We start from the raw sequence: 20,886 nt of genomic DNA, 5'->3' as shown, positions 1-20,886 counted from the left end.
GGCTAGAGGCCTTAGCCTAGGGTGCAGGGTAAGGGACAGCCCAGCCTTTGACACTGTTTAAGAACTGCTACCACCCCTAGGTTCAACCCAAGACCATCACGGGGGATTCTAAAGACAAGGTGTGGGTCATCTGCCGAGGGTCAGGCTCAGGCTCTCTGACTTTTGGAAAGGATGAAGCAGCCGTGACGGATGCTCACACCTGAGCTACTGACAAACAGCTCAGAGACACATGCTGAACTCAACACAGGAAGAGTCCAGGGAGGGCCAGATACAGGGCACACCAATGTGGACATTTCAGTCTGAATGCGTCAAACACCAGGCACATCCTCAGCAACTCTAACAAGTATAAGGCTGGCTAGTTGGCCTGGGATGCCACCAGCCTTTTCCAAAGAACTACAAGAATACACAGGCTGCAGGCACACCGACCCACAGGGACCAGAGCTTCCTAAGATTGCCTCGCCACCTGTCTCTAAACTCACAGCACAGCAGGCAACATCGGAGCCTAGAGTGTGGGGTAATGGGGGCACACTCCAAAGAATGGCCACTGTGTCATCCTGCAGTATATATAAGGAGGAGAGATCTTAAAGGGCCGGTGTAAAAAGAAAAAAGTAACATTTTGTCATCATTTATAGTTGAAAAATAGAAAAGCTGGAGAAATCACCCATTTTAGAAAACACTGCAACTCACAAACATTAGTGACTGTGTGCTATGGGAACAGGAAGGACACGCCACAGATGACTCCATCTGGTGGTGCATTAATTCACACATAAATCCTGAGAAGAAGCCAGCCTCCTCCCTTTGCTCACACCAGCAAGAGAGCTGGACACCCAGAGGAGAAGAAACCAGCTGCTTCTCCCAGCAGCCAGTCTACGGTGCTTACAAAATCAACTGAAACACTAACCCTGCCTCCCAGGTGAGTCCTGTGCTATCCCAAGTGATAGCCTCGGCTTGCCCGGAACAAAGTCAGTTAAGTAATATTCAGAAAAACAGCCCAAACATGGCCCCCACCAAAGACAGAAGATAACTGACTGCGTTTACGTCTTCAGGTCTGTCTGCAGACAGTGGGGGAGCCTGAGTGGCCCCACATTTCCCTCTTGTCCAAAAGGAAAAATGCAACTGATAAGCCTCTCATCCTAGTCACTGGGTCAAAGCCAGAAGCGCCATAATGCACAAGAATGAGAAATGAGCCCACCCTGAGTGTCTGTTTTTGTCTATTTTTAGACTTTCTGATGCGCTCCCCATCCCTCTGGGAGCATTGATGTTAGAGGCTCCTTAGGGAGGGAGGGTCTGGACCTCTCTCTATTGGAGGCCTCCCCCCATACTCCATTGTGCAGCCCAGGGTTCACAGGGGCCATCCACATCCTGTTACCACAGGCAAGGCCATGTCCTCAATCCTGCACCTGCCTCAGAACTCTGGCACATCACCCACAGGCCTGGCACCCACAGTCACTCCAAGTGACTTATAAGTTCAGAACACTCTGCAGTCACCCTCAACCCACACAAGGAAGGACAGATGACAGCACCAACCAAAGACACAAGTGTCCCTGAATGCTCTACAGAGGCCAGTCACTGGCATTCCACAGATCTATGTCTGCCTGGGACAGTCCTACACTCAGGACACCTCTCATCACCTATCCACCCCAGGACCCTGGGGTCCAAGGGATTTTACACATAAGTCCCAACACAGACCACTGTGGGTGACAATAACCCGGAGAGGGCCAGGTCCCAAAGCTTTTTGTGTGCAAGGCGTCACAGCAGGCTGGTAAGAAAACACACCTCAGAGCCCAGCTGACACTTGCTAAGTGCCTGGAAGCCAGAGGCATGAGGGCTCCAGGTCAGATAGTGGGGTTCATTTTCTTCTTTTCTGGCACTCAGAGGCCATGGACTACCAGGGGCTCACCACCAGCGATGGTTCTTGTACTGCCCAGGCTTTCCGAGCCCCTACCAAGTTTTGTGTGACTCAAATGCCCTCAAACCTTGGCAGGACAGCAATTCTGCCACTCTGCTGACAGTGACAAGCAGCAGGACCACCAAACAGGAGGCTGAAAAACCCAGGCACTCAGCAATACCTCCCAGGAATGAAGGAGAAAGCTCTATACTCTCCAGGTCTCCTGGGAGGGCTGGGCTTCCATGCTGTTCCAGAAGAATTCCATGGCTGCAGCAGGACTGGGGGTGGGGCAGATCCTTGGCCCTGCACGGGGTCAGTTGTTCCCATGGCTTCCCAGAGCCATCTCCTCCCTGTGGGGCTGGCAGGACCTGCTGCTCTCTGCTCAGCAGGGAGGGCTGGTTGGCTCAGGACACCGTGTTCTGGAAACACTGTCTCTACTCTGCAAACTGCCAGCCCTCCCAAGCTCAGTCTTGCCCAGGTCCCGTGCCCTCCCATGCCCAGGGCTTCCCATACCCCCGGTCATGACCTTGACAGTTAGTCTACCTCTGTGCCAGCCAATACAGCAAAAGTGTTTGTTAGTGGCTATACAGAGTGCCCACACGCCACTCAGGAGCACACCAGACAAAGGCAAGCATCTCACAAAGCTCCCACAGGGAGTCAGAAACTGGTGTCCAGTGTAGCTATGTGCCCGGCCCTTGACAGCACACTGGGAAACAGCACAAGCTTGTCTATTCGTTTGACGGCTTTTACTAGAGGGGAAACGGCCATTCAGGACTTTTGTTTGGGGTTTTATTGGAGATAGGACTGGCCTCACACTTACTATATAGTCAAACTATATAGTATTATATAGTTAAACTAATCCTCCTGCCTCCTCCACCTGCCTCCTAATCCTCTACCAAGAGCTGGGGTGGCAGGCAGGGCCACCACTCCCAGCTCTGATCTCTTTCCTATGGATTGGGCACTCTGTCTGCATGTATGCCCGCATGCCAGAAGAGGGCATCGGATCCCACTATAGATGGTTGTGAGCCACCATGTGGTTGCTGGGAATTGAACTCAGGACCTCTGGAAGAGCAGCCAGTGCTCTTAACCTCTGAGTCACCTCTCCAGCCACTCTGATTTCCTTCTTGACACCTGAAATTCACTCTCCCTGTGTCGAGGAAAACTTCCAGGACTCAGTCAGAGCAGGAAGTCAGGTGACTTTTTAAAAACTTCATTATAATTTTGTTTATTTGTTTGTGTCCACATGCCACTGTCAGAACGTGGAGATGAGACAATTTGATGGAGTCGGCCCTCCCATCTTTTGGTGAGTTCCTGAAACTGAACTCGGGTAATCCGGCTTACAAGGCAAGCATGTTTACCCACCGGGCCATTTTGCTGGCCCAAGAATCTAGTTCTAAAGAAGCAGCAGGGGTTTCCTGTATCTGCCGGGAGGTGGGGGGCTGGGGAGGGGTGATTTTTCTGTAAATTCACATGATTAACTGACAGACTTAGAGGCTGGTTTACATTTCATTTGTTTTTTGCTTGGTTTTCTTTATTTTGTTTTCTGAAAGTTATCCTACTCTATAGCTCGAGCTGTCCGAGAACTCACCGCAATCCTCCTGCCTCAGCTTCATGAATGCTAGGCTCACAGGCATGTGGCACTGAGCCCAGTTACATGTTATTTTAGAATGGAGGAGCTTTAACGGCCTCTACACTGCCTTCTGCTCTCTGCTCTACCTGAATGTTTCTGTCACTGCCCTAAAAAATATAGGTAAGATATGCCTGCCCAAACCACTGTGACTGGTGCTGCCCAGGGCCCTAGAAGCTACTGTGGAAAGGCATCCCACGCGTACAGAGTCTAGGCTACCACCCAGCATGGCCCACCTCGGCAAACCACGGACCACAGCTGCAACGAGCAAAGGAGGGAAGGAGAAAAGGCCAGGGGTCAGCGTCTCCCCCAGGCCAGGAAGTGAGCCTGTGGCCGTCCATGCAGCAGGAGCAGCAGCCACAGCAGGGTATGGGGGGGGTACGTACGGCAGGTGTACACATCTCTGTACTCCATGTGCTCGTAATCGGGGAGGATTTTCATGAAGCGTCCTGACTTCACGCGAGGGTTTATACCTGAACAGACACAGCAGGAAAGGCTGAGGGTCCCCTCTCACGTGCGAGCAGATGCCATGTGACTCCTGCTGCCTCTCCGACTGCTGCCTGAGTCAAGCTGCTGCAGAGCAAACTATGGGGCAGGTTTCCCTGTTTACTGCAACTCACCGAGGCCATAAACTCAGGTGGCCCCTGTGACTCCCTTCCTCCCTTGTCACAGCTCTTTGGGGCCTAGAAGTGGGAGAGCAGGTGTGGCCGACGGGTCCCTAGAGAGTAAGACAGGGTTCCTTCCCTACAAAGACACTGGCCCACAACCAGCTTCAGGAGCTCCCTGTCCTCGTGCTGTGTGCTTAAGGCAACGTCACACCTGTCATTGCTGACTCTAGACTGACCAGCCTGGTCACCTGTTCAGGGACTCAGGCGGACTCTCTTCAACCATCAGTCCCAGAGTTTAGCAATGTTCATAGGCTTTTAAAAAATCTCAGCTCCCACACTGCAAGAGTCACCACTCAAGTATGCTCTGGCCAGTGCAGACCAAAGCCCCGCGCATGCGCTAAGAGGCTGCAGCACATTCACGGAGCCCAACAGCAGAACCCTGCTGTCCTCACCTGCCTGCCTCCACCTACATCGGCAACACTGTCTCCAGGCCCTGTCCCCAGGTGGTTTCTCCCACAGGACAGAGGAGCGCAGCTGAGGAACCCCATCTCTGTGTGCTCCTTGGGCTCCCACAGGACACTGACACCTGGGCAGTGTCCACAGCTGCGTCCCTGTGAGGATAAGATGCCTGGTGCTCATAACTGCCAAGGAGCAAGCTGTGTCTGCTGGCTCAGGATGAGGGGCAGGCAGCCACACTCAGAGCAGTCAGAAGGGGACGTATCACCCAAAATATGAATGGCAGCCACTTGACCACTGTGTGGGACATATGAGCCACACAGGCTCTGGAGAGAGGCTGACTGGGGACACGGGATGCTGAACACTGGGGGGGTGGGGGGGGTAGCATGTTTAGAAAGTGAAGGAGCTGGTGAAATGAGAAATGACCAGGTATTAACACGCTTTACAGAAAAGGGAACGTAGAGCTCCAGAAGGATGGGAAGCACGGTGCACTGGCAGCCACTCTGAAAATTGAGGGAGTTGATGGAAAACAGAGCTCTGCTTCTCATTTCCTGCAAGCTGTCTACATCTCACCAGGCTGCAGGCCCAGCTCAACTCCAGAAGACCAGAGTGTTCCTACCCAGCCCACACTGCACAGCACAGGTCTCTGGTAACAGGGGCAAGCTGTAGCTGGGCAGGAGGCAGCACCAGTGTGCTACAGCAAGCAGACAACCGTTCACACTGACAGAGTGCTCCCAACACAGAAATAAATGTTTGGGGCAACAGATATGCCAGTCACCCTGACCTGACCAGTACACGCTGTGTATATGCAGTGAGGTCACTGCAGCCCACAAACATAAACATATCATGTATGTTAAAAGCAGAGCATATGGGCTGGGATGCGGGTCACAGACAAAGAGAGCATTGCCTAGCACTGAGCCCCCAGGACCACCAGAAGTAAAATCTAGATTAAATAAACAGAAACACAGGCCCCGGATGTCTTGATTAAGATGTCTTTAGCCGGGGACTGGAGAGATGGCTCAGTGGTTAAGAGCACTGGCTGCTCTTCCAGAGGTCCTGAGTTTATTTCCCAGCAACCACATGGTGGCACACAACCGTCTACAGTGGGATCTGATGCCCTCTTCTGGCATAAAGTTGTACATGCAGACAGAGCACTCATTCATAAAGTAAATTAACTAATTTTAAAAAAAAAAATGTTTTTAGCCATTGTGAACTTAAAAGCGGTATGTCCAGGACAGGAGAAAGCAGCAACCCCGCCGTCAGTCACGGCTGCCACCATCACTGCGCGCTGGTACAAAGGCAAGGGTGGTGGATAAGACAAAGGGACCGACTCACGCTTTGCATAGACGTCCCGGCAAGACACGCCTGTGATCTCCAGCTTCCGCAGGTTCTCACAAACGCCATACTCTGCAACAAGAAACACACTCGAAGTTAAATCAAGACCTCACAAAGCAGCAGAGATGGTGACCGGAACAGGCAGGCAAGGACAGGCAGACACTCCTTTACGAGTAGGAATCTGCCCTTCACTGTGGTGATCTCTCTGCTGGCTCACAAATGAAGGCCCTGCTCCGCTGCAGTCAGGCCCACCCTTCGTGCACACCCACTGCGCCTCTGCTGCAGTTAGGCCCTCCTCAGTGCACACCCCCTGCGCTGTCTGCTGCAGTCAGGCCCACCCTCCGTGCACACCCACTGGGCTGTCCGCTGCAGTCAGGCCCTCCCTCAGTGCACACCCGCTGCGCTGTCTGCTCCGCTGTGGTCCAGCAGCCTAACTGTACAATGAGGCGAGGTACTCAGCAGCCTGGAAATGGAGACTGTTCACACCTATATAAAGTCTACACAAGTGTCAGGGTCCCAGGAGCACAGTATGGCTCCCCTCAACCCTGGACCTGTCCTCACCACAGATGCTGGAGAGCAGTGGGGCACCCAGTATCTCTTAGGTCAAGCTGCCCTAGTCCCACTGAAGGAAATGTAAATGGATGTACTACCCTTTCTGTCGAAGGGCTGAACGGGACAAAGGACATTCCATCTTCAGAGAAATCTGTACAGAGGCATCCAACAGGAAACCCTCCCTTCTCTAAGATCAGAGGTTGTACTTTGCTAATAACTGTCCCTTTAAGTTAGTCAGAGGTATAAGAGGATGAGGTCGAGCTCTGACCACTCAGAGTGAGACATGGGACCCTTGCTTTGCCTTAGAAATAAAAACTAAGTGGGACCCCCACTGAGTGTGGCTGCCTGCTTAATTTGGCACAGTCACACACAAACCCTTCTGCAGAAGTAAATCTTCTCCCTTTTCAAAATACTTTGGATGATGTGGTCATTTTCTTGACAGCCCAGACCCATTTCTAACACCACATCAATGGAAAAGTCCTTAGCACCCTCCCACCTCCTCCATCTCACCACAGCTCCACCCCACACCCAGCTCACCTCAACCAAATGCCAGCTCTCCGCCTCAGGCCTCAGGCTGAGGGGAGGGGGAGCTACCAACTGCACCAGTCCTCACCACTAGAGAGCTGTCTGCCACTGAGCATCCTCCATCCACAGTGCCATCCCTCACCAGTATACCCCCGAAAGGGCTAGCCAGGATCCACTGTGTTTAGACCTGCCAGTATGCCCAGGAAAGGCCCATGTCCTCACCATTAGCACCAAGGCGGGACGCACAGAGGTGATGTGACCTGAACAAAGGACCACCGGCCTAGAGTGGGACCCAGGACTAAAGCTAGGCCAGCACCCCTTAGGTGAGCACACGGCATGAGAAGGGGTAAGAGGACCCTGCGACCCAAAGACAGCTACAGTTCACACTTGCAGTATCATATCAGATGTTCGCAGTGACCTCCCATGTCAGGACTCCAGCCCTGCACAGGGTGGGACACCAGCTGCCTGGGATGGGACACGGTGCAACCCAGTGGGGGGGGGGGGGGGTCTCCAATGCCATGCCCTCAGCACTCCAGTTCTGATGGTGCCCAGAGGCTGGTCTTTCACCCTCAGTGAGATGCCACCAGCCCCATGCTCTGGATGGGAGGTTCTGCCAGAACTCCTGGGCTGTCAGATGCAGGCATCAAGGGGGCTCTCCAGATGGCTTTGGTGGGGCCCGAAGCTCCAGTTTCTTTCAAGCTCCCTCCCTCCCTCCACCCTAGTCCCACACAGCATTCTCCTCTCAGATGTGCCTGGCAGTCCCCTCCAGGGAGAAGATCCAGGCAAGGTCCCTGCACTGGTATACTGGTGTGTATGCGTGTGAATGCATATTACTGATGATTAAACTCAGAGACTGAGTCACACGGGTCATGGCCTGGCTCCAAGGCTGCATAGCTCGGCACCTCCCACTGATGATCTCATCTCTCTGGCACATCACAGGGATCAGGCCAGCTGCCTGTAAGGCCTGCCAACTCACAGCAATTCTAACTGTGAGTTAGAATGAGGAAAGGATGCTCATCAACAAATGTGCAGGAGACAGGAAGTGGAGAAGCCACGGGCCAGGTGGGCCAGGATGTAGGCATCTCAGCCGTGTGTCTCGGGCTCACCTTCGGAAAGCCACCATACCCCACAACCAGATTACAACTTCAGATATGTTGACCCAGCACAAGTCTATTCTTGCAATTGATTGCTGGAGCTAAGTGGTTCCTATAAAGTCAGTGGAGGAGGAAGGGACTCAGACAAGGGCAGCAGTGTGGCTCAGACCCAGCACCTTGGGCCTGACCTCCATGGAGGTGTCTTTGCCAGGAAGAACCAGAACGGACTACCAAGCCCAGCTGCACTGGGTCTCACTGCACTGTGGGTACACGTGATGGGGAGGCATCAGATCTTAATGCTGTCTAACCTGAGCTCCTAAAAGCTGCCTCTACTCCCATCCTCAGACCTTCCAAACTGAGAACTCCAATGCCCAAGCCAACTCCATATGGAGTAACCATCAGCTAAGGGACATTTAAATGCCCACCTTATTATCACAAGGACATGGTATGGAAGGCCTCAGCCCTTTGTAATAAAGCACCAACAGATTTGATCCAGGAACCAGGCTAACCTCAGAGAGGAAATCTGATCACTAACATGATTTAAGTCTGAGGATTAAACACAGGAAACTCTTATCCTGGGCTGGGAGCAGAATTCAGGAGAAGAACATGTGTCTCCCATCCCAAGGCCTGTGCTCCGTCCCCAGCACCAGGGATTGGGGGGTTCCTCAGACAGACTACCCAGTGATTTCAGTCGTCACAAGGCTTCCACCAATGGCTGACATAGGAGGGTGGCCAGGTGTGTGGTGGCTTGCAGTAATGCACTCCACGGTACCTGTACAGAACCTGTCCAGTGGCCAGGCAGCGGGACTGCCCCATGGGATTGTGAAGGCCTCTGCAACATTTGAATGTCTCTGAGAAAACAATGTTAAAAACCTATCTGCCAATCACTACTAAGCCAGGGCCTCAAGACACCCCAACACTGTGACAACTGTTTGACTTTGTCCTTTATTTCTGTGAGCGTCCCATTCTGTACTCCTGGCTGGCCTGGTACTTACCACAGAGCCCAAGGTGGCCCCAAACACCTCGATATGGCTCTCTGTCTTTTTACTGGAGCTTTATTTACTCTCAAAAAAGTGCAATTTGTGCGAGGGATGTAGCTCATACCTGCCTGGCATGCCAAAGGCCCAGGGTTCAATTCCCAGCACTGCACCAAGTAGGTAGGCATGGTGCTACCCCAGCACTTGGGAGGTAGAGGCAGGAGGACCAGGAATTCAAGGCCACCCTAACTGCACAATGTGTCTGAGGCCAGACTGGGCTATAGAGTGAATTCCAGGACAGTGTCTTAAAAATTAAAAAAAAAAGGGGGGGGGGGGCTAGGTTAGAACTGGTGAGAAGCCCTCCCTAACTCAGCAAAAGCTGTTAGGGAAAATAAAACTGCTCTCATACCCCTCTAAGCCTGTGGCAGCCAGACTTAGGGGGGTGAGGCTGTGCAGGATCCTGACCAATGGCAGTGGCCGTCGAGACTGGGTTCTGAGGCACAGCGGCTTCTCCTGGTGCAGAGCAGGGACTCACTGGCTCAGTGGCATTTAACAGGATGCCGGATCAGCTGGAGCAGAACTAGACCAGTGGGCGGCAGTCTGATGAACGCTCCCACCACCTCCGGCTGCCCACCAGTGTTGCCTCGGTGATGTGATCTTGCAAATTCTGGCAAGCTCTGAGCACGAACAGCCATCTTTCAGCAACACTGTTCTCAGACGGTGCAGTGTAGTCAGGCCCAGGGGCAGGCTACAAACAGGCCTACCCACTGGTGGCCAGGGGACTGCAGCCGCTGGTCCACCCAGTGCTACTGAGGAGCTCCCCACCCACCACCAGTGACCTTCAGGGACCAGTCAGCTGGCCCTGCTTGTCCACCCTGCACTCATCTGACGGACACTCTCCACTGTCACCCTACGGTCATGCGTGCAGCTCCCTTTCCTCACGTCCCTGAAGACCGGTGACCTAACCTGACAGAAACCGCATTAGAACTGAGAGCAGCCACTGCGTGCTGCAGTACTGATGAAGACAGCAAGCTGCCATGGGTTTTTCCTTCTCACGGAATCTGAACCCCCACCCCCCACCGGGGAGGAGCGGAGTCATTCTGACCTCACAGCTCCTCCTGTCTCCACGGGGCTGAGAAGGATCCCACATCCTGGCATTGTTCTGCCACCTTCCCACAAGTCATCAAAAGGAGCTGCCCTTAGCTTAGCTCCCACACTGGGCCCTGGCCAGCAGCGAGGTGGTACCTCCCCTTCCAGGAAAGCTAACAAGTGCTCACGCCATCATTCGGCACCAAGCTCAGCCAAGAGGTCTGAAGTGAGCGTGCCAACGTGGTTTGTTTGGTTTATTTTGGTGTTGGGGATGGAAGCCTGGGCCATCCCTAGCTCAGTACATGGTGCTCCTCAAGCCCTGGATTTAGTACTGCAGGTTGGCAGTTTCTCCTACTCCAGTGAAGTGGCATAAGTGACTAAGTGACTCTCTTTGAGAAGCATCTACCGCACAACAGGCAGCACAGCAGAGACAATACCTGGGAGAGTGTGCATGAGCAGAGTGCAGGCGAGCCACAATCCTGTAGTGTCACAGCCCCACGGAAAAGTCAACTCACACTCACCATGGGCCATCCTGTCTGCTGCCAGGTTTAGGCCCAAGGAACTGAAAGTCGGGTCTCCAGGGATGTCGCACTGCTCACTCATACACCCCTCACAGCAGTTCAGCAGTGGGGTCTGTGGCACAAACATGCACTGAGACACTTCTCTGATCCACACTACAACATGGACGATCCTTGAGGACCTGATCACTCACAAAGTCCATACGGAGTGTGCTTTCTTTATGGCACAAGCTAGCCATCTGGGGAAGAAACTGCCCTTGCCTCAATTACTGACAGTATACTGTCCAAACTGGACCAGCAGGACACATAAAAGTGACTGCCAAACTTTGTCAAGGTAGGACAGTCCTTCAAAATTTCCTGCTTCTCAAAAAAAAAGTCTGTCAGATATATTAGGCCTGTGGGCCAAAGTTGGATGCCCCAGCGTTACAGAAGAACTTCGGGTGACTGTCCAGGCAGCCAGATGTCCCTGTCATTAGGTTAACATTACACCCTTCTGGGGTCTTTGATGGAACTAAAGACTAAATAATTAGACTTAAAGTTTTCCTTAGTTATGATAAAAAGGTAAAAATTAAGTATAAAACCTTAGACTCAAAAAAAATAGAATTTTCTCTAAATTTGCCAAATACAAATGGACTGGATGTTGTAACTGTAATTCTTACTTAATAACTGTTCTTGTTGTATATAATTTTACTATTTTAAAGTAAAACCTTTCTTTTTAATTAGACAAAAGGGGGGAAATGTGAACTATTCCTTTACACTGTGTGAGTATATGTCACTATGACTGGTTTAATAAAGATGCTGACTGGTCAATAACTGAACAGGTAGAGATTAGGAGGGACTGGGAGACAAAAAGAGAGCGTGGAAAAAAAGAGGAGTCTCAGGAGTCGTGAGGACATGCAAAGGAAGCAGGAAATGAACTTGCTGTACTAAGAAAAGTCCTGAGCCACATGGCAGAGCATAGATAAGAAATATGGGTTAATTTAAAATGTAAGAGTTAGCTAGTAACAAGCCTGAGCTATTAGCCAAGCATTTATAATTAATAAGTCTCTGTGTGGTTATTTGGAAACTGGCTGGCAGGAAAGAAAAGCCCATCTACATTCTGCTTCTGAACTCCCTAGAGCATCACTTTCATAGACTTGAGAAGAATGAGGAAGGGGCATCAAGGGGCTGCACTGAACCCCAACAGTGCCTCGGTTTGGATAGACAGTTCTGGAGAGGGCAAGCTGGCAATGTACTTCAAGAGTGAGCCTACCACCCCTGAACTGAGTGCACACACCTAAGGGAAACTGGATTTAATGACAAATGTTTGTCGGTTTTTTTTTTTTTTTTTTTTTTTTTTGGAGGCAGGACCTTACTGTGTAACACAGACTGACCTCAAACTTGTGATACTCCTGCCTCAGTCTCCTAAGTGCTCTAGTAACAGGCATGCAGCTCCATATCCACCTGTTATATATTTTTTTACTCCAGAAAAAAAAAAAAAGAAGAAGAAATAAAAAAACAAAACAAAATCTGTCGTCTCACTTCAAATACTACAAAAGTTTTGTGGTTAAAAAAAGGAAGGCAGGCCAGGTGTGATGGTGAACCCTTTAATCCCAGCACCTGGGGGACAGAAGCAGGAAAACAGGTCTCTGTGAGTTTGAAGCCAGCTTGGTCTACACTGCAAGTTCCAGGACAGCCAGGGCTACACACAGAGAAACCCTGTCTTGAAAAAAAAAAAAAGAAAGAAAGAAAGAAAGGAAGAAAGGAAGGAAGGAAGGAAGGAAGGAAGGAAGGAAGGAAGGAAAGAAGGAAGGGAAAATAGAGAGAAAGCAGGTACGCACTAACACAGGGTACAATCCTGGGATGGCTGAGGCTGCAGCAGGAGGATCACCTATGAATCTGAGGCCAGCACTGAACTACATAGTGAGTCCTAGGCAAGCCTGGGCTGGACTACAAGAAAGAAAAGGATGCTCCAAAGGGGGCTAGGGCTATTAAGGGGGAAATATTCCAAATATTCCGATGGGAAAACTTCCAAAAAACTATTTAAAAAAAATACTTTGAAGTCAAGTGTGGTGGCGCACACCTTTGAATCTCTGTGAGCCTAGCCTGGTCTACTTAGCAAGCTGCAGGCCAGCCAGGACTACAGTCAAATCACTGGGCTCCCCCGCTCAGGGCTCTAGTGCAGGCATGCAGCCTCTGGACATGGACTTTGGCCCAGGGAAGCCAACTCTGCAACACAGCTGCTCCCTGCAGATGGTCCATCTCTCAATCACAGGGGACTTAGTGTCACTGTCCTCAAGTGTCTCTTTCGGGAACCCCTGACATGTGTTCCAGAGGAAGTCCAACCCAGACAGCACAAAGTTGAGGAAGAAAAGCAGCATGGGTAGCTCTGGGCACGGACAATGGGCCAGCAAGTGATACTGGACTCCCACAAGGTCCTCGGAGGCAGATTCCTAGTCAAGTCACAGGACCAGGCCATGAGCTAGTGGTGACAGATGAGCTCACCAGTGACAGGGCGGACACTCAGATCACCCCTCCACCCACGGTCCCAGCTTTGGACATAGACGTCTGTCTGCCCAGCCACAGACACTGGACTCAGCCACTGCTGGACTGCAGGAGACACTGGTCCTTTATTTATTTTTTTTTTTTAAGATTTATTTATTTTAATGTGTATGATGAGTGTTTTGCCTGTGTGTGTGTGTCTGTGTACCATGTGTGTGCCTGGTGCTTGAGGAAGCCAGAATGTGTTGTATCCCCTAGGCCTGGAGCTACAGAAGGTTGTGAGTCACTGTGTGGATGCTAGGAATCAAGCCTGGGTCCTCTGCAAGAGCAACCAATGCTCTTAGCTGCTGAGCCAGCTTTCCAGCCCTCATTTATTTTTTAAACATTTCTTCATTTGTTTTTATTTCATGTGCACAGTGCTTTGTATGTATGTATGTATGTATGTATGTATGTATGTATGTATCATAAGCATGCAGTGCATGTGGAGACCAGAAGAGGGCGCTGATTCCCTGAAACTGGAGTTACGGAGGCTTGTACAGCACCATACAGGAGCTGGGAACTGAACCCAGATCCTCTGGAAGAACAGCCAATGCTCTCACCACAGAGCCACCTTGCCATCCCAAACACTCAATCTTAAATAAAGCAAATTCAGAATACCACTCCTGCAGCTACTGCCTGCACTGTCCATGAGCACCTGAACATTCATGGGCTAACAAACAGACCAGCTGAAATGCACACAGGGTCAATGCGGCCTCTCAAGGAGCCAGCAGGAGGGGAGCAATCCAGTCCCCAGGAGACAGGCTCAGGAAGCCCATTCTGTTCTCATGACAGGCACCACTGACCACCAAGTCATCCCCAAGACACCTGTACAGCAGGGGTCCTTTGTAGGCAAAAGCCCTATTCGTCTGTGGTCTGAATTTGGCGTAGGCTGCCCTGGACCCTTCAGAGGTTTGGGACATGGTACCTCTGCCTACCGATGCCAGGCTTATGAGTCCTGGCCAGCCCTCCCGTCTCCACTGGGGACAACTGGACATCTGCCAAAGGACGATGACTCACAATGCCCAGGCTCAGGCATCACTGAGGAGAGAGGGAAGGTGTGTGGGTTTCAGGAGGTGACTGTCTCTGCACAGCCCGACATGCTGTGTTTACACTCTGCCCAGAAGGAAGACACACCCAGTTCCTCAGATGCCCTGTGGCTGTCTCAGACAGCCAGTCCACCCACTCACTGTGGCAGGCCAGCCTTCCCCTAGGCCTGCAGAAACAGACTCAGCCTCGGCCTGTTTTCCGATGGCAAAGCAGCAGCCTGCAAGACCTTGTAAGCACAGATGTTCCTCCTCCTCCTGCCTCTGCTGCCAAGAGAAAGGCCACACAGGTTGTGCTCGGAAGTTAACTTTTGAACACCTTAGAACCGGGCTGCGATGGTACATCCCTGTCATCCCAGTTCTGGAGGCTGAGGCAGGAGGGGACAGTTCGAAGCCAGCCTAGACTACCAAGTGAGATCGTGTCTCACAAAGAGTCAAACAGGCTTAAACCTGGTGTGGTAGCGCACATCTACAACCCCAGCACTGTGGAGGATGAAGTCAAGTAGGACCACAAACCAAAATACTGTCTCCAAAAAAAAGCAGCAGACACGAAGAGCTGAGTCAGGTCCAGTGGTAGAGCGCTCACTTGCCAGGTACAAGGCCTGGGTTTGAGCCTCACCCCACCCCACCCCCAAAAAAACCCCAAAGCCAGGCATGGTGCTCACATCTGTCATCTCAGCACTCAGGAGGCTGAGGCGCGAAGATTTGTCCAAGCTTGAGGACAGCCTGGGCTACAGAGTACAACCTTGCCTCCCAAGAAAGAAGCAAACCAACCTAAACAAAAGCATAACACCACAACCCAAGAGCTTAACTGCTTCCTCGAGCAGGGAAGGGTGGGATTCGGGGGAGATGCCTCTCAACTCTGGGCCTTCGGCCCCTCTGTCTCCTGGACAGTCTGTTTTCTCTGCTGGGTCCCCTCCACAGGACAGGCGAGCTCAACATGTCCACTGGACGTTAAATACTCCTAAGCCAACTTCAGACCTCCTCCTAAGACAGAACCTCCACATTGGCTCCTTAACCAAGTTTCAGAGCTCATACTGAGCGTCAGCTGGGAATGGGGGGGGGGGGCGGCGCTGGCTTCTCCTCTCCACCACCATCGGGACAGACAGTGAGCGGCATGACGAGCAAGCTCCTGGCGACTCCGGACCACAACACTGTACAGGAACTAGGGGGGTCATTACGGTTAGAGTCAAGTGCGCCTGCCCTCCAGCCCCTGCAAGGGGCCAAGGGGAAAGCGACTGCTTCCTTGTTTGGAATTCCACCTTTAAAAAAAGTATTCCTTAATCCCAGCACTCGGGAGGCAGAGCCAGGCGGATCTCTGTGAGTTCGAGGCCAGCCTGGGCTACCAAGTGAGTCCCAGGAAAGGCGCAAAGCTGCACAGAGAAACCCTGTCTCGAAAAACAAAAAAAAAAACAAAAAAAAAAAGGATTCCATTTCTTTTATTTTTCACATTTTCTTATATGGGCATGTGCGCAGGAGCCCCTGTGGAGGTCAGGGATCACCTGCAGGGGTCAGTTTTCTCCTTCCACCAGGTGGAATCCAGGGACTGAACTAAGGGCATCAGGCTTGGCGGCAGATGATTTACTGACAGAGCCATCTTGCCAGCCCCTGAATGAATACTTTGATCTAGAACTCAGGCCTGAAATGTCTAAACTCAACAGCCCTGGGCTGGCTTTGGGAGACACATCCAGCCACGACGGATCAAAACTGGCCAGCAGCAGGTTTGGATGAAGCATTAACCACAGAGGCCTGCCAGGCAAGGACAGGCCCTGAGGCTCCTGCCCTCGGTGCTCTGGAGTCCAGGACTTATTTACAGCCCTTTCCACATGACATAACTGCAGGTGGCCTTTGGCCAAGGGGGTGACTCATCAAAAAGATGTTTATGCCCAGGTGGCTGGGTACTAGGCTCTGGCCCTCTCCTCTGGGGGCAGCATCACCACCCATGGCACAGCCCTAGAGGCAGGACAGAACTGGCTAACAGGCGGCACTCTTTGACCTGCCCAGAAAAGACCTCCAGAAACGATTCCAACAGCGCTCAGCTGCCCAAGTCTCTCTACAACCTAATATGTGTGCCACCACAGCAGAGGGACCAAGGCAGCACCTGCATATGTCACTAATGGGGGGCAGAAGATTCTGAGGTGCTCACTGTGTTAGCAACAGTCTACACACAGACGACATCATCCCAGGTTTCCAGTGTCTCCCAGGTCCAGACCACCCTACCCTTGTAGAAAGAAGTAGTTTGGCTTTTTTGTTTTGCTTTAATTTTCGACAGTTACAAGAATGGAAATCAGCAACTCATACATGCTGGGCCAGTGTTCATCCTCTGAGCTCCACTCCCAGGCTCTTTCTACCTTTTATTTTGAGACAAGAGCTAGCCTTGAACTCATTCAACAGCCCAAGCAAGCCTTGAATTTCTGATCCCTCTGCCTCAGCTTCCTGAGAGCTGGGATTGCAAGCCTGGCCACCAAGCCCCATTTATAAACTTACTAAAGAAAATGTTCCATCCACGCCTTGCCCGTCAATCATGGCCCAAGTCTCAGAAACAATAAATCCCAGCAATAAACACTCAAACAAGTCTCACCCACTCCCCTGGGCCAACATCACAGCCCTGCCAGTACTTGGGAGGCAGAGCCAGGCAGATCTCTGTGAGTTTGAAGCCAGCCTGGTCTACAGAGCAAGATCCAGGACAGGCTCCAAAGCTACACAGAGAAACCCTGTCTTGAGGGGAAAAAGAAGGAGGAGGAGGAGGAGGAGGAGGAGGAGGAGGAGGAGGAGGAGGAGGAGGAAGAAGAAGAAGAAGAAGAAGAAGAAGAAGAAGAAGAAGAAGAAGAAGAAGAAGCAGAAGCTCCAGGACTCAGAGAAGGGCAGGATTGTCTCACACACAGCAGTCCCCAAGGAAACTGCACACAAACCAACTGGCTCTGAGAGCCACAAATTCAGGCCTGCCCGCCAAGCCATGCCTGACCTGCATGGATTAGAGTACACCCGCCTGCACATGCAGGTGCTCCGACATGCCTGTACCCAGTGTGCGGATGGTAGAAGCCGGAGAATGGAGAGTTCAAAGCCATCCTGGTCTGCACTGGGAGCCCTTGTCTCACAAAAGGCTGCCAGGAACCCAGACAGCACCAGGACGGACCAAGTGCCACACCTTAGAGTGCCATCGACCACCTAAAACAGAAATCCTTCTGATGAACTGAAGAAAACTCACAAATCAAAGGAAAAAATGCTGGGCGTAGGGCTGGAGAGACTGCTCAGCACGTTAAGAGCACATACTACTCTTGTGGAGTGTCTGAGTTTGGTTCCCAGCATCCACATGGAGTGGTTCACAACCATTTGGAACGCCAGCTCCCGGGGATCTTACACCTCTTCTGGAACCAGTAGGTACCTGCAGCCATATGCACATACCCCACCACACACACAAACGCACACACATACACAAATAAAAATGATTTTTAAAAATTTTTAAATTTTAATACTAGGTGTGGTAGCTCACACCCATAACACCAATACTCCAGAGACTTTCAGTTCTCGTGCCTTTAATTTCTCAAAATTGGAATTTTGGTGTAGGTGAGATGGTTTATTCTCTAGTCATGGCTCTAGAGTCCCATAAAGCTGCCCGAGAGCTGTAGGGGGGCGGAATGGACTAGAAGAGACCCTCCCAAGCTGCCACTGCTTTCCATACTGTCAATGGGACACTACACATTTTTGTTCAGGACTCAGAGTGTGTCCCAAGCTCCAGTTCAGCTGGCATGACTGGAGCACCCCTTTGAAATTTCTAGTTTAAGAAAAAGTCTGTAATCCTGTTCTTAGCAATGACCTACCCACACCTCCTACAGTTCCCCTAAAGATCAGCACAGGCTCATCTGGCTGATGGAGAGCACTTTGGAAGACGCTGAGTGTCACAGGTGTACACAGTAAACATCGGATGAAAGCCCAGTCAACTCGTCAACTCGGCGGGCAAAAGCCGGCGGGCAAAAGCGCTTGCTGCCATGCCAACAACCTGAGTTCCACCCCCTGAGCCCAGAGAGCAGAGGTTGTCAACCTGTGGGTCGAACAATCCGAGCACAGGGATCATCTAAGACCACTGGAAAACACAGACATCTACTGTACGATTCACACCAGCAGCAAAATTACAGTTATGAAGTAGCAACAAAAATAATTCCTCTCCACAACATGAGGAACTGTATTAAAAGGTCGAAGCATTAAGAAGGTTGAGAACCACTGCCATAGACGAAGAAGCTGTCCTCTGATCTCCATAAACATGCATGCCCCGCTCACACACACGTCTCACACACACAATAATAATAAACAAAAAAGAAAAGACAGTGCTCAGAGGAAAGTGAAAACAAAGCATTACACGTCGCCCACAGACACGCCAAACAGCCACGTCCAGAACTGAGGGCTTTGCATGCTTCTTATAAAACCATCAAAGTCACCCCTCGGGAGAAGCATCTGCCACCAAATGCTCCCACTCAAACTTGGGGTAATCTGCCCAACACCCCACAGTGGGTATGTGGAGCCAAGTCCAGAACTCTGGTGTCAACCATGAAATTACACGGCCAAGGTAAAAGAACCCTGGTGCTGGGGAGGACCTAGGGAAACGGCTTTTCTCACACAGCCTGCCATCCCACAATCCCACTTGGAAAAGTGCAAGCCCACGAAGATCACCTCAGGGGCTCCCGAAGATAAATGGAAATCCCCTGAATTTCTACAAAATGCACAAAGCAGTCTTTGGAGTGCTGTGGCCAGAAGACAGAAAAGTGCTGAAGCCCACAGTCAGGGGACTAGCCTATGTGGCATGCAGGCAGCGAAATCCCTGAAGCTCTCTTCACCAGGAAGGCTCTAGGACACACACCAACACGCCACTCAGGATGAGAGTACCCTGCTGTGTGCACATGGAAGGAAGGCCTTCCAAACGAGACTTTGACAGCCTTTGCGTCCTCATTCTTGCTGTAACGCACTGGATGGGTGAGCTGACGGACTGGCTGGCTAGGTTTGGGGTTTGTTTGTTTGTCTGTCTGTCTGTTTTGGGGTGGGGGTTTTAAAGACAGCGACTCACTCTGCAGCCCAGGCCTATTAATTAGCTACTTGTCTAAGATAAGAGTCTCACACTGCAGCCCAGGCCTCTTGGCTATGTGGTTTTCTAAGACAAGAGTCTCAATCTGCAGCCAGGCCTGGGTTGGCACTCTGCATCATGCTCCTATCTCGGCCGAATGTCCGAGATATGGGATGACCCCGCTCACCCTCGCGGCAGCGCCGTCTCCAGATAGTGTCGGTGTGCAAGATGCGGCGGAACCTGCTGCAGACCTGCGCCAGGCTGGGCAGGTCGGTGCCGGGCAGCGAGGCGAAGATCTCCACCAGCAGCTCGGGAGGGAGCTCCAGCAGGGTGCAGCGCGCCGGCCCCGCCTCGATACGCTCCTCCTCGGGGTCCGTGTCTGCCTCACTGTCCGCCGCTGCTGTCTCGGCCGGGCCGCGGCGCTGCTGGCGGCGGCGGCACCCACGCGCGGGGCCCACGCCGCAGAGCCGAGCACATACCGCCATGCCCACCACCACCGCAGATGCGCGCACGCGAGCGCGCACGCACAGCGCTCTGCGTAGGCTAGGGGACCCTAGTCCGGCCTGCCAGAGCCTCAAGCTCCACCCCAAACATGGTCACGCCCTCCGACAAAGCCCCACCCACAGAGCTTCGCCCTGCCCCGCGAGGGCGGAATAGGCCCCGCCCCTAAACGTGGGCTCGCCCTCCCTCCAGGCCCCACCCAGACGCTTCGTCCCGCCCCTCGAGCAGATAGGTCCCGCCCCTGTATGTGGTCACGCCCTCTCTACAGTTCTCGTTCAAGGATGTTGCCACGCCCTATTGCCAGGCTCCGCCCCAGAGCGTTTCGTCCTCCGACCTATGATGCCCTTGCTCACCAAAAGAGGGTCGGGGGTTCAGGCCCGGAAAGCCCCGCCCTTAGAAATGGCCACACCCCTCCCACTACTGATCCCTCTTGCTACAAAGGATCCAGATAGGGAGTCCCTTCCCCAAACAAAATAATGCAGGATGCCCCGTGTGAGGATCGAACTCACGACCTTCAGATTATGAGACTGACGCGCTACCTACTGCGCTAACGAGGCTCCTTAGCAACCCCTTCTGAGCCAGGACCTTTGCACAGGCGTCCTCCCAGCGAGCAAACTGGCAAAAGACACCGAGGCTACCGTCGCCTAGCAACGCCACGTCTAAACCGACTTGCCCAGGTTGCTCCTCAGTTGCAAAAGGAATGTCTGGTGCTCGGTGAGGTAGGAATTGCTGGTGTCCTCAACCTGCTCTCCTGCTCACGTTTCCCTGCACAGCACAAGGCACTCTGGAAAGGAGTAGTCAGGTGTATTCTCCGCAGCTCTCTCCACTTTATGACCCTATTTGACTATACCAACTTTTTAAAAAATTATTAAAATTAGCCGTTTGCATAGTGGTCTCTAATCCCGACTTGAGGTTGGGGGGTCGAGGCAGGAGGATCAGAAGTTTAAGGTCATCCTTGGCTAGTTAGTGATTTTGAGGCCAGCTAGGCTACATGAGACCCTGTCTCATAAAAAGCCAGTATGAGGCTCTACTTACTACTGACCTGTGTGCCCCCTTGTAGTCCATTCAGTAAACTATCCCCCCAACAAGCAAACAAA

The 20,886-nt window shown here is 52.0% G+C and overlaps 1 protein-coding gene and 1 non-coding gene across 3 annotated transcripts in view; both read right to left on the bottom strand.

The window, feature by feature from the left end:
- Fbxo31 (F-box protein 31) overlaps window positions 1-19,834 on the bottom strand; it is a 33,133-nt gene extending 13,299 nt beyond the window's left edge. The window contains exons 1-3 of one of the 2 annotated variants that reach the window (XM_052727234.1): window positions 19,476-19,834; window positions 5,915-5,986; window positions 3,902-3,988 (exon numbers count right to left, since the gene is read on the bottom strand). In XM_052727234.1, coding sequence (XP_052583194.1) covers window positions 3,902-3,988; window positions 5,915-5,986; window positions 19,476-19,773 — 457 coding nt within the window. In that variant the 5' untranslated portion in view covers window positions 19,774-19,834. The remainder of the gene's footprint in view (window positions 1-3,901; window positions 3,989-5,914; window positions 5,987-19,475) is intronic. The other variant, XM_052727235.1, reaches the window with a different exon arrangement.
- Window positions 19,835-20,273: 439 nt separating this feature from the next.
- Trnam-cau (transfer RNA methionine (anticodon CAU)) lies at window positions 20,274-20,346 on the bottom strand. The gene has a single exon. It is a non-coding gene; the product is annotated as a tRNA-Met (tRNA).
- Between the last annotated feature and the right edge of the window lie 540 nt (window positions 20,347-20,886).

Source organism: Peromyscus californicus, unplaced genomic scaffold (assembly GCF_007827085.1).
Source record: "Peromyscus californicus insignis strain IS unplaced genomic scaffold, ASM782708v3 Scaffold_8__1_contigs__length_139910024, whole genome shotgun sequence".
Taxonomy (NCBI): domain Eukaryota; kingdom Metazoa; phylum Chordata; class Mammalia; order Rodentia; family Cricetidae; genus Peromyscus; species Peromyscus californicus.
Note: the sequence above shows the minus strand (reverse complement) of the source record. Positions and strands in the feature narration are given on the sequence as shown.